Source organism: Astyanax mexicanus, unplaced genomic scaffold, assembly GCF_023375975.1.
Source record: "Astyanax mexicanus isolate ESR-SI-001 unplaced genomic scaffold, AstMex3_surface scaffold_36, whole genome shotgun sequence".
Taxonomy (NCBI): Eukaryota; Metazoa; Chordata; class Actinopteri; order Characiformes; family Acestrorhamphidae; genus Astyanax; species Astyanax mexicanus.
The window spans coordinates 2,295,581-2,309,869 of NW_026040046.1; the positions used below are offsets into that span (position 1 = coordinate 2,295,581).

The following is a 14,289-nucleotide window of genomic DNA, read 5'->3' on the forward strand; positions in this document are numbered from 1 at the left end:
GCATTCTGTTTGCATGTATGAATATTCATGAGCAAAGCTGGAATCCGGTCATTTTGGACACACCCCTAAAACAGTCCATTAAAAAAGAGCTATACAGAGACACCTGAGCACTTTTTTTTTACAAAAACGGCTCACATGTCATTCATTCATACTAGAGACCACAACTAGACATTTTAAAATGAAAGAAAAAACGACGGAAGGTGACCTTTAAAGGCCTTGTCTCGGGATCTCAGCAGCACACGCACCTCTGCAGTCATCCACGGCTTCTGGTTGGGGCGGGTTGTGATGGTTTTGGAGACAGTAACATCCTCAATGCACTTGCTGATGTAGCCAGTCACTGAGTCTGTGTACTCCTCCAGGTTGATGGAGTCATCAGAGGTAGCAGCTTCTCTGAACATGTCCCAGTCAGTGTGCTCAAAACAGTCCTGAAGAGCAGAGATGGCTCCTGGAGGCCAGGTTGTAACTTGCTTCTTCTCTGATTTGGCACGTCTGAGGAGCTGTCTGTATGCTGGGATGAGCATCACAGAGATATGGTCCGAGTAGCCGTAGTGGGGGCGGGGCTCTGCTCTGTACGCACCGGGAAGGTTTGTGTAAACACATTAGCTCCACGCGTTGGAAAATCCACATGTTGGATTTTGGTGAAAGCGTTCTGGAAGTTCTGGAGTTTGGTGAAAGCACTGTACAGCAGTGCAGAGCACTGTTAGCATTAGCACTAGGTGCTACATACACTGCTATTATGTTCACTGTACTCAGCTACCACGGCAGATAGAATGGCCTGGCTATGACTACAGCAAACTCCACCAGCAAGGAGGATAATACTTCAGTATACTTCACTACTAAGTAACCATACAATTAATTAAATCATACAGACCCAGTGCTTTAGTAACGGTTAGACTAGAAACATACTCAACACAAGTAAAAATGCAAATGCAAATGTCAGGACATAGTTTGCGGAGTCTTTCACAGAGCTGTGGAGGAATTTCGGCCCACTCATCTGTTGTAATTCTACCACATTGGAAGTTTTTTGAGCATGAACCGCCTTTTCAAGGTCATGCCACAGTAGTGCTGGGCGATATGACCAAAAATTTATATCACAGTATTTTTCAAGATTCGCGGTATATATACACAGTGTTTTTATTATTAGTATTTGTTTATAGTTTTTTGCATGACTGGTCTTTTCTATAGGTTTGTGGCTAACTGTACTGTTAAGAGAATATAATATAAAACATTAAGGCTTTAAATAAAGCCTTTGATTAGTATAAGGTTTACTTTTTTCTGCAAAATTTCACAATATATAAAGTAATTATGCAAAGAATGCAAACAATAGATCTTAAAAAGAGATACGCGAACAACTTTAACACTGTTTCCTTTACAAAACGAAATATTTTAAAGTTCCGTAACCACTATAAATAGACCCAAAATACTCAGGGCCCTATCGTACACCCCACGCAAGGTGTGTAGCGTGCCGCGTTGCTATCGTACACCCCGTCAACAGTCTATTTTTATGCTTTGCACGCGTCCTTGAAATAGCGTTGGACTTTAGAATATATTAACGCTGATGGGCGTGGTGGTCTGATCACCCTGTGCCTGTGCCAGTGTACTGTTAAGAGTTAAGAGTTCACTTTCTTGGGTGATTCTCATAAAGACCTTCACATTAACAAAGTTTTTCACCTCATTGCAGCATTTTTTCAAGTTGAGAAGCTAAAATAGAATGTGTATTTTACTATATTGATTATTTTTTTCATATAATTTTAATAAAACAGAATTTTATTATTACTTGAATCTTATATGATCCAGAATAATTCTCATTACCGTTACAGTAAATGACGAAGCTAGATCAACGGTTCAAAACATTTTTTGATGATTAATTTCATATTTCCACAACATATTCCATCAACTTAACAGCACAGTCCTTGACAATTACTTTGATATTTTTTATTTATTTATTTATAGTTAAGCAACTCTCATTACCGATACAACATTTTTAAAATATATGTTAATTTTTTAATTAATGGAAATGATTTTAGAATATGTTTGATCAAAAACTCATGTGGACAACAGGTGAGGGATATACTATAATAAAATGAAGAAAAGTTATGATAAGATGTGAAACACTTAAAAAAAATTTTAGATCCATAACGGTTATGAAAACACAATAAAACGGTAATGAGAATAAATGTAACGGTAATGAAACTTAGTTAAGGCAATTGTGTAACAAAACATGGAACCAGAAAAACAAGCAAATTTCAAGAAACTCTAGCCTTGGCTGTTGCCTTCTTGTATATAACCATTAGACTAATCAAAAGAGTAAAAACATCAATGACATTGTTATATATATATATATATATATATATATATATATATATATATATATATATAAAATTAACACTACATATATAATTGATCATTTATGGTACTTTATTTTATATATATATATATATAATTTTTTTGATCATTTATGGTAATTTATTAATTTATTATATATATATATATATATATATATATATATATATATATATATATGAATTACCATAAGTGATCAAATAAATTATTAAACTATAACGTTAATGATAATAGACAGTGTAACTGAGGACAGTTTTATCAATATTAACACAGATTAAGAGAAGAGTGACCAACTGACCTTATTTCCATTTTGAAGCTTGTCTCTGAAGTGATGCATCATGGGATAGATGATCAATTTAAAGTCACAGTGTAATTTTTATAGGGGGTGAAATCATGAAACGGTAATGAGAAAAAATTTGTTCGGACAGTTATTTTGTTTAAAATCAAGGACATTTTTTTGTTCAACACAAAAAATATTTATGTTATGTATAAATATAGATATTTTAAATGACTTTAAACTATTTTATTTATTTTATATGCTTAGTAATTTTTATATGGTTAAACTTAAAATTAGAAAGAAGGGATACGGACACATAACGGTAATGAGAATTTCCATATATTTTTTATTTAATTTATATAAAAATAATTTTATATGATGATGAAAACAATTGATCCATACAGTACTCCCTATTTGCTTTACACACAATATCAGAGTTTTTATGAATTAAGTATTGAATAAAAAAAAATTGTTGTGGACATGTTCCCTGCAGCTTCATGAGAATCACCCTCTTACCATAGAAAAATTAACCTCACCACAGCCTTCAGCAATTAACTATAAAAATAAAATATACTTAAAAATCTGCTCAGTAACTATAAATTATTATTAGTTATATTTATTTCTGTCAGTTATAAGGATTTATATTTATGTTTAGTACACAGACTAAATAACTGTAACTTAATATAGCAGACACAGGTATTCTGCTGTTTAAGAATTTCAACAGATGCTTATTCTCACTCAAAAGCTGGAGTTTTATTTTAACTGCTATTATTTAACTGAATTTCACTTTTATATCTGAAAAATAAAGCACATAGTCGGCGTCTGATGCTGCCCGTCAATTATATAAAACTTGAAACATTTGAAATACACAGAAATATAAAGCATTCGTTTCTTATCACCAGGGCAAATTTATGAAAATATTAAATATAGTAATTCCTTAATTAAAATCTCATCCAGCGCTCTTAAATTTCGCAGGCACGCAAAGTGGAGCTTGGATAACCTCTGTCTTTAAAAAAAAACAAAAAACGTTTCAATAAATAAGGTCGGACAAGTGTAGTAAAATTCATGTTATTAAACTCACTAAAGCCAACAAATGTACTGATAATTAATCAAGAGAAACCAGGCAAAATGTGAATCTTATACTAACTGAAACTGAAACTTTTATTATTCTGAATCAGAAAGCCTGTGATTGTTTTAAATGAGTTTTTTTAATGAGTTTATATTTTATATTATTTATTTTTTTATTCTTTTTAATTTTTTTTATTCTTTTATTAATCAAATTATTAAATATATGTATACTTTTTTTCCATGATTCCCATGTTCTTAGTTTATTTATATAAATTTGATAATCTCTTATCTTTCTTCTCATTTTACTTTAATTTCACAGCTAGAATTTATATTAAGATATAAATTCTTTACCTTTTATGTAAATTTTTATGATCTTTTTATTTTGTCCTATTTTTGCTTTTTTTACGTATATATTTTATTTGTCTAAAGTAAATGTTACTTTCTATTTCTTTATATATATATATATATATATATATATATATATATATATATATATATATATATATATATATATTTATATATATACTGTATATATATTTTAATCCCTTTTAAACTGTAAATGAGGGTCCCCCTCCAGTGTAAATAATCGATTGCTTGATTAATGTTCAGTGTTGCAAACCCTGTTTTTACATAAACAATAAACAGAATAAAGAATAAAATAACTTTACTCTTCCCTTATTTCAGCTGCTTCCCTCATTTGAACAGCGTGACGCGCAGTCAGTTTATGCTCTTAAAATAGGAATGAACTGAAGTCAGAACGCAGCTGCCTCTTAAAGGTAATGACTACAGACACACTGATTGGTTTATTTCACGTTACACCCAAAACACACCCATGAATAATTAAGGGAATTAAACCACGCCTTTTGCGCCGTTGGAGCTGCGCAAGGCGTATTTTTCTCGCCCTCACGATACCAAAGACAAAGGACACGCCCCTAAATCCAACTTTAACTAGTGCGCTATAGATCGTTAAAATAGGGCCCGAAGTGTTTAAGTATTTAAAGAAATATTTTTCAAATGTTTTATTGCATAAGTTTATTATCAAATTACAATAGGTTATTTTTTATGCCATTAGAGGCATTATAGAATGTAATAGTTGTTTATCAGTCACAGTTCCCTTGGTTCTACAGTAAAAAATACATTAAATTTAGTGTGTAATTAACATTTTCCATCAAGCTAGAGTGTTAATATATTCAAAAGGGTATAGTTACTGTTCTTGATTTTTTTCCTCGTATCCAGTCTTTTAGGGAGTGTTATTACAGGTGCTGAATAAATGATTCTGTACCCAGGACTGATGAGGGAAGAGAGGAACTTTTTTCTGAGTTGTGGATCGATTGCATAATTCTATTTTTTTCTTTTAAGAGAAAGCTTTGATTGTTTGCTGTTAATTTTCAATTTTACTTGGACAAAAACACCACTTCAGTGAGGCGCAGCAGCCGGAGCTCTTCAGAAAAAGTGATATTTTTCCAGGTAGAGCGAGACGAGCATTTGACTCCACAGATCTGAGCTACAGTCACTCCAGTGTGTTAGCTTGTTAGCTAGTGAGCTGAACCAGTACGCTTCTTTGGTGATGCTGTTCTACGCAGCGCTCCGTAGCACCTCTAGTGATATGGCAGTACGGGAAAAATGCATACCGGAGGAAAAATTTAAACCGATATACTGGGTAAACCAATACACTGCAACAGCCTCTCAGTAGGATTCAGGTCAGGACTTTGACTAGGCCACTCCAAGGTCTTCTCTTTGTTTTTCTCAGCCATTCAGAGGTGGACCTGCTGGTGTTTTTTTGTATTCAAGGATTCAAGGAGATTTTATTGTCATTCGCATCACATGTGGTACATGAGGTGGAACGAACTTGTGATCTCACGATCCAGTTTACACCCTAGAGCTGTTGTTAAAATTGGTAAGGGTATAGTTAAATACATCGGTTAATACTGGAGCTAACTCGTCTATGAAGCATTTGTAAAACTCTCCAGGGAACCCATCTGTTCCTGGAGATTTGTTGTTTTTTAATTTTTTTATTGCATCACGTACTTCGGTTTCTGTAATGTCTGATATCATTTGTATTGCTTCATATTCTGATAAGGAGGGTAAATTTAAATTAGTAAGAAAGGCTGCACAATCATCATTTACTGTTTTAGGTTCCTCGTAAAGGTTTTTATAGAATGATGCAAAAGCATCTGCTATGTCCTTTGGATTAGATACTATTCTGTTAAGTATGGGGTGTAAAATTTTTGGGACCACTCGGCTAGCTTGAGTTTTACGAATCTGAAAAGCTATATAGATAAAATAAAGAGTACAATAAAAATAGAATATACAAAATAGATAAGCCTTAATCCTCAAAAGTTCGGTTCTGCTGTAACTCACATGCGTGGGGTGCGTAAAGTTGGGTTCACAACCGACGTAAAAACAGCTCAAAATAGGGTGTTCGATAGGAGCGTGAGAAGCCGCTGCACTACTGCACGCCACCATATTGTTATTTTGGATCATTGTCCTGCTGCAGAACCCAAGAACACCATAGTTCAACTTTTGTCTAGTCAGTCCACAGAGTATTTTCCACAAAGTCTTGGGGAACATCGAGATCTTTTTGCTCAGCAGTGGTTTTTGTCTTGGCATTCTGCCATGCAGGCATACCTGTCCTGAACACTGACCTGAACTGAGGCAAATGAGGCCTGCAGTTACTTGGATGTTGTTGTGGGGTCTTTTGTGAGCTCTTAGATGAGTGGTCGCTGTGCTCTAGGGGTAATTTTGGTCAGCTGGCCACTCCCAAAAGGGTTCACCACTGTTCAGTGTTTTTGGGATTTGTGGCTAATGGCTCTGACTATGGTTCATTGTAGTCCCAAAACTTTTAAAATGGCTTTATAACCTTTTTCACACTGGTAGTTCTCAATTACTTACTTTCTTATTTGATCTTCAATTTCTTTGGATTTCGGCATGATGTCTAGCTTTTGAGTAATTTTGATCTACTTCACTTTCTCAGGTAGGTCCATTTTAAGTGATTCTTTGATTGAGAACAGGTGTGGCAATAATCGGGTGTGGGTGTGGCTAGAGAAATTATAGTTCAGATGTGATAAACCACAATTAAGTTATTTTTAACTGGGGTGAACACCTTTTCACACAGTACCAAGTAAGTTTAGTTTTTTTCTTCCTTATTAATAAAAATCTTTATTTTAAAAAATTATTTTGTGTTTACTTGTGCTGTCTTTGACTAATATTTGAATTTGTTTTGATAATCTGAAAAATAAGAAATTCTGAAGGGGCAAAGACTTTTTTTACATCACTGTATGTGCAAACTGAGACGTGTCTTTGCACCTCAGTGAAGTACAGTACCAGTCAAAGGTTTGGACACCCCTTCTGATTCAATGTTTTTTTTTAATTATTTTTCTAAATGGTCAATTATTAACAAAGTCATCCAGACTATGAAGGAACATATAGGGAATCATGTAGTAAGTTAAAAGTGTTAATCAAATCATGGGGAGCTGTTAACTTGTGGTTTCTGAGGTTGGTGACTCTGATTAATTTATCCAGTGCAACAGAGGCAACTGTAGCTCTTTCTTTCCTCATGCCTGATGCTAAATTAATATTAAAATAAAGGAGCTGGCCATGCTCTTCTCACCTGTGCTGTCATGTTAAAAGGGTTAAAAGTTCCTCCGTTTCCAACACAACCTGTAGCCAGTCCACCAGAGCGCTGTTCTGTGATGTACCAGGAGGCTTTGGTGACCTGATAAAAAAAGAGGAGGTGCTAACATGTTGGTAAGCAGCACATTCTGTTTTATTTTTGATTGGTGACAGTGGCATGCTATTTGACTAGTGCTGTCAATGTAACATGTTAATGTATGCAATTATCTACTTTAACACTTTATTCTTTTAATGCTAATTGATCACTTCACAAAGACTGGCTATAACATCCAGCTGAAATTACATTTTTACCAGTGACACAGTATCAGTCAAACATTTGGACACAGCATCTCATTCAATGATGACTGAAGTCATCCAGACTATAAAGAAGCACATAAGGAATCATGTAGTTTCCTTTATAATCATTGGTTGTTCGGATCAGCAATTTCAGTTAAATACAGTGGCTTGCAAAATATTCATACCCCTTAACCTTTTTTACATTTTGTCACCTTAAAACCACTAACTAACTAAAATGTATTTCATATAGATTTAAAGTGATAGATCAATACAAAGTAGCATATCATGGATCACTGTAAAGTGAAATGAAAATGATCCATTGTTTTTTATTTTTTTATAAAATAAAAATCTAAAAAAAGTGTGATGTGCAAAAGTATTCATCCCCTTTAATCGGAACCCCTAAAAATCCAGTGCAGTCAATTGCCGTCACTGAACAAGTTAAGAGTGCAGCTGTGTGTAATTTAGTCTCAGTATAAATACAGCTGTTCTGTGAAGACCTCAGTGGTTTATTAGAGAACACTAGTGAAAAAACAGCATCACAAACACCAAGGAACTCAGCAGACAGGTCAGAGATAAAGTTGTGGAGAAGTTTAAAGCAGGGTTAGGTTATAATGACATATCCCAAGCTTTCAGCATCACAAGAAGCACTGTTCAATCCACCATCCAAAAATGGAAAATGAGTTCTACAACTGCAAACCTACCAAGTCATGGCCATTCACCCAAACTGACAGATCAAGCAAGAAGAGCACTGGTCAGACAAGCAGCCAATAGGCCCATGGTCACTCTGGAGGAACTGCAGAGATCCACAAATCAGGTGGGAGAATCTGTCCACAGGACAACTATAAGTAATGTGCTCCACAAATCTGGCCTTTATGGAAGCGTAGCAAGAAGAAAACCACTGAGCTGAAGGAAAGCTGTGGTCAGATGAGACCAAAGTTGAACTTTTTGGCCTTAATTCAAAGTGCTGTGTGTGGCTGAAAAGTAACACTGCTCATCATCCTGAACACACCATCCCCAAAATGAAACATGGTGGAGGCAGCATAATGTTATGGGGATGCTTTTCTTCAGCAGGGACAGGGAGGCTGGTCAGAGATGATGAAAAGATGGATGGAGATAAATAAAGGGCAAGAAGAAGAAGACTGAGAAGGAGATTCAAGAAAAGGGGGAGTGGACTACAGGGGGGAGTCAAAGTCCTGACCTAAATACCACTGAGCTTCTGTGGCAAGACATGAAAACTGCTGTTTAGAGACGCCCTTCATCCAACCTGGCTGAGCTTGAGCTATTTTGTAAAGAAGAATAAGCAAAAATCTCAGTCTCTAGATACACAAAGCTGGTAGTTATATTCCCCAAAAAACTTGCAGTTGTAATTGCAGTGAAAGATAGCTCTACTAAGTATTGATATAGGGGGGACTGAATACTTTTACACATCACACTTTTTAGATTTTTATTTGATAATTTTTTTTAAATCTATGTATGTTTTTCATTCCATTTCACACTTATGTGCTACGTTGTGTTTGTTTATCACTTAAAATCTCAATAAAATACATTTACAGTGGTGTGAAAAAGTGTTTGCCCCCTCCTGATTTCCTAATTTGTTGCATGATTGCACTTAAATGTTTCGGAACATCAAACCAATTTAAATATTAGTCAAAGACAACACAGCTAAACACAAAATGCTATTTTTAAATGAAGGTGTTTATTATTAAGGGAAAAAAATCCAAACCTACATGACCCTGTGTGAAAAAATGATTGACCCCTTGTTAAAACATACCGTCACTGTGGTTTCTGACACCTGAGTACACTGTCTCTAGCCACACCCAGGCCTGATTATTACCACACCTGTTCTCAATCAAGACATCAGTTACATAGAACCTGCCTGACAAAGTGAAGTCCACCAAAAGATCCTTAAAATCTCCACATCCTGCAGAGATCCAAAAATATTCAGGAACAATTGAGAAAGAAGGTAATTGAGATCTATCAGTCTGGAAAGGGTTATAAAGCCATTTCCAAAGCTTTGGGAATCTAGAGAACCACAGTGAGAGCCATTGTCCACAAATGGTGAAGACATGGAACAGTGGTGAACCTTCCCAGGAGTGGCCGCCCCCCAAAATTACCGCAAGAGCACAGCGACGACTCATCCAAGAGGTCACAAAAACATCTAAAGAACTGCAGGCCTCACTTTCCTCAATTAAGGTCAGTGTTCATGTCTCCACCATCAGAAAGAGATGAAAACCACTGCTGAGCAAAAAGAATATTAAAGCTTGTCTCAATTTTTCCAGAACACATCTTTATGATCCCCAAGACTTTTGGGAAAACATTCTGTGGAACGATGAGACAAAAGTTGAACTCTTTGGAAGGTGTGTGTCTCAGTACATCTTGCGTAAAGAAAACACTGCATTCCAGAAAAAGACATTATACCAACAGTAAAACATGGTGGTGGTAGTGTGGTGGTCAGGGCCTGGAAGACTTGCTGTGATAAATAAATGGAACTATGAATTCTACGGTCTACCAAAAGATCCTGAAGAAGAATATCCGACCATCTCTTCGTTTCCTCAAGCTGAAACAAACTTGGGTTCTGCAGCAGGACAATGATCCAAAACACACCAGCAAGTCCACCTCTGACTGGCTGAAAAAAAAAAAAAAAATGAACACTTTGGAGTGGCCTAGTCAAAGTCCTGACCTGAATCTGATTGAGATGCTGTGGCGTGACCTTAAGAATTACAACAATTCTGCAAAGAGTGGAGCCAAAATTCCTCCACAGCACTGTAAAAGGCTCATTGCAAGTTATTGCAAACAGGATGCGGTTGTTGCTATTCAGCTCACTTTACACAAGGAGAGGCTGTATAGGAGAGCAATGCAGAAGAAGCCTTTTCTGAGCACGACCCTAAACTCTGCTCAAAATCTACTAAAGCCTTCATGCAGAGGAACAAGTACAACAGTCTGGAATGATCATCTCAGTCCCCGACCTGAATATTATTATAAATCTGTGGTGTGATTTAAAGATCAGAAACCATCAAACCTGACTGAACTCGAGATGATTTGTAGTGAAGATCCTAAATACCTTCAACCAGAAGCCAGACTCGCAAAAGGAGGATCTACTAAATATTGATGTAATTTTTCTGTTCTTATTTTTATGCACCTACCTAGTTTAGTTTAAATAATTATTGCACACTTTCTGTAAATACTATAAACTTCATTTCACTTCTCAAATATCACTGTGTTTGTCTGCTATAGGATATATTTAACTGAAATTGCTGATGATACCAATGATTTAAAAAGGTATATCATGACAATTACACAGGTAAATGCAATTATTTTCATACTACTGTAAAGGTGTAAAACAAACCAACATACTCCATGAAGCATTTAGGTGCTCCTATCTGGGGTGCTGTTAACTTGCGATTTCTGAAGCTGGTAACTCTAATGAACGTATTTTGTGTAACAGAGGTAACTCTTGGTCTTCCTTTCCAGAGGTGGTCCTGATGACAGTTTTATTATAACGTTTTGATGGTGTTCATAAACTTTTGAATGGTAGATGACAATTTCATTTATGCAAAAAAATGGATTATGGTCTCTCATAAACACACACAGCTGCTGTCACATTTCCTCTCTTTAAGTTGATGACACACGAATTCTTCTACTTCTATTATTTAAAGCTGAGTCTTAGTAAGAAGCAAATAAATAATCTGCAATTAATCACAGAATTCTGTTGATATTACACCACTATATTTATGTCATTTTCATGTTTTTGTGTTCTTTCACTGCAATCTCACTCTGCAATCATTATACAAAAACTACAAAGGAAACCCCTGTGGTCATTCACCAGTTTACTGTTACAAGTTTACTGTCAAATTGTAGAGAACTGGGTTATGGTTTGCTACTCACATTAAGGGTTTTGGATGCCTGCACGTCCACCAGCAGAGTTACATCACTGTAAGTGCCATCAGGAAAAGTCTGTTGGGACTAAAAGTACAGAGAAATGCATTAGCTGATAAATGCAACCATTTAAAGGAAAAAAAATGTACAGCCCACGAGTGACACTTAAGATATCAATATTTCGTTTCAATAGTTGTCTCCATGTTGTCTAAAAATAAAAATATGGCAATATTTTTATTTTTAGATGCAAAGCATGTGTTGAACCTGCGGGGCTTTGCATCAACAATACTGTGCTACGCACTCATGCACGCATTTCAAGAAGGGACACAGGAAAATAATAATTTATTCTTTAAAATCTGCAAATATTTTGTGAATTATTGATCTGTGTGCTGTTTGGATGATTTGAAAAACTTACACGATAAGTTAAGTGTAGAGTTCACTCGACTCATTGAGTGAATTGGTCCACGAATCAATTACAAGCCAGAGCATTGATATTAGGTAACAGTAAACACCTGGGGACAGGGAACGAGGGGGCGGAGCTACAAATTACACAAATATGTCTGGTAAAACACAGGTAACCCCCCTCTAAATGTGCAACTCCTGTGGCAAGTAAAACAGAACCCCAGGAGTCGGAAAAGGAGTGGGGCCAGGAAGGACATGGGACGGGGCCGGGGACTGGACAGAGAATGAGAACAGAGACTGGACAGTAAACTGACATGGAGACTAGACAGGGGATGAGACAGACGACTGGACAGAGACTGGATAGGAGACTGTACAGGAGATGGAAACAAAGACTGGACAGGGGACTGTACAGAACACGGAAACAGAGACTGGACACTAGACTGGACAGTGGATGGGAACAAAGACTAGACAGGAGATGGGGACTGGACATTAGACGAATGAAGACTAAACTAGACTGGAGAAACCTGGGCAAAACAACAATGACAGGGATGTATGCAAACTGGAGTAGGAGCATCGACAGGAGGCGCGGGTACTGGATAATCGACAGGAGCCGCGGGTACTGGATAATCAACAGGAGATGCGGGTACTGGAGCAGGAGCATCGACAGGAGCCGCGGGTACTGGAGCACGAGCATCGACAGGAGCCGCGGGTACTGGAAAATCGAGAGGAGCTGCGGGTACTGGAGCAGGAGCATCGACAGGAGCCGCGGGTACTGGAGCAGGAGCATTGACAGGAGCCGCGGGTACTGGAAAATCGAGAGGAGCTGCGGGTACTGGAGCAAGAGCATCGACAGGAGCAGCGGGTACTGGAGCAGGAGCATCGACAGGAGCCGCGGGTACTGGAGCAGGAGCATCGACAGGAGCCGCGGGTACTGGAGCAGGAGCATCGACAGGAGCCGCGGGTACTGGAAAATCAAGAGGAGCTGCGGGTACTGGAGCAGGAGCATCAACAGGAGCAGCGGGTACTGGAGCAGGAGCATCGACAGGAGCCGCGGGTACTGGATAATTGACAGGAGCTGTGGGTACTGAAGTAGGAGCATCAACAGGAGCCACGAGTACTGGAGCAGGAGCATCGACAGGAGCCGCGGGTACTGGAAAATCGAGAGGAGCTGCGGGTACTGGAGCAGAAGCATCGACAGGAGCCGCGGGTACTGGAGCAGGATCATTGACAGGAGCCGCGGGTACTGGAAAATCGAGAGGAGCTGCGGGTACTGGAGCAGGAGCATCGACAGGAGCAGCGGGTACTGGAGCAGGAGCATCGACAGGAGCCGCGGGTACTGGATAATCGACAGGAGCTGCGGGTACTGAAGCAGGAGCATCGACAGGAGCCACGGGTACTGGAGCAGGAGCATCGACAGGAGCAGCGGGTACTGGAGCAGGAGCATCGACAGGAGCCGCGGGTACTGGAGCAGGAGCATCGACAGGAGCCGCGGGTACTGGAGCAGGAGCATTGACAGGAGCTGCAGGTACTGGATAATCGACAGGAGCCACAGGTACTGGAACAGGAGCCGCGGGTACTGGATAATCGACAGGAGCCACGGGTACTGGAGCAGGAGCATCGACAGGAGCAGCGGGTACTGGAGCAGGAGCATCGACAGGAGCCGCAGGTACTGGAGCAGGAGCATTGACAGGAGCTGCAGGTACTGGATAATCGACAGGAGCCACAGGTACTGGAACAGGAGCCGCGGGTACTGGATAATCGACAGGAGCCGCGGGTACTGGATAATCAACAGGAGCTGCGGGTACTGGAGCAGGAGTGTTGACAGGAGCCGCGGGTACTGGAGCAGGAGCATCGACAGGAGCCGCGGGTACTGGAAAATCGAGAGGAGCTGCGGGTACTGGAGCAGGAGCATCGACAGGAGCCGCGGGTACTGAAAAATTGAGAGGAGCTGCGGGTACTGTAGCAGGAGCATCGACAGGAGCTGCGGGTACTGGATAATCGACAGGAGCCCCGGGTACTGGAGTAGGAGCATCGACAGGAGCCGCGGGTACTGGAGCAGGAGCATCGACAGGAGCCGCGGGTACTGGAAAATCAAGAGGAGCTGCGGGTACTGGAGCAGGAGCATCAACAGGAGCAGCGGGTACTGGAGCAGGAGCATCGACAGGAGCCGCGGGTACTGGATAATTGACAGGAGCTGTGGGTACTGAAGTAGGAGCATCAACAGGAGCCACGAGTACTGGAGCAGGAGCATCGACAGGAGCCGCGGGTACTGGAAAATCGAGAGGAGCTGCGGGTACTGGAGCAGAAGCATCGACAGGAGCCGCGGGTACTGGAGCAGGATCATTGACAGGAGCCGCGGGTACTGGAAAATCGAGAGGAGCTGCGGGTACTGGAGCAGGAGCATCGACAGGAGC

General features: G+C 39.2%; 1 protein-coding gene across 2 annotated transcripts in view; it reads right to left on the reverse strand.

Annotated features, from left to right (window-relative positions):
* The window catches only part of cusr (Copper-only SOD repeat protein), a 63,923-nt gene that overhangs the window by 33,019 nt on the left and 16,615 nt on the right, over positions 1-14,289 (reverse strand). The window contains exons 4-5 of one of the 2 annotated variants that reach the window (XM_022666239.2): positions 11,483-11,560; positions 7,299-7,403 (exon numbers count right to left, since the gene is read on the reverse strand). In XM_022666239.2, the coding sequence (XP_022521960.2) occupies positions 7,299-7,403; positions 11,483-11,560 (183 nt within the window). The remainder of the gene's footprint in view (positions 1-7,298; positions 7,404-11,482; positions 11,561-14,289) is intronic. The other variant, XM_007242207.4, reaches the window with a different exon arrangement.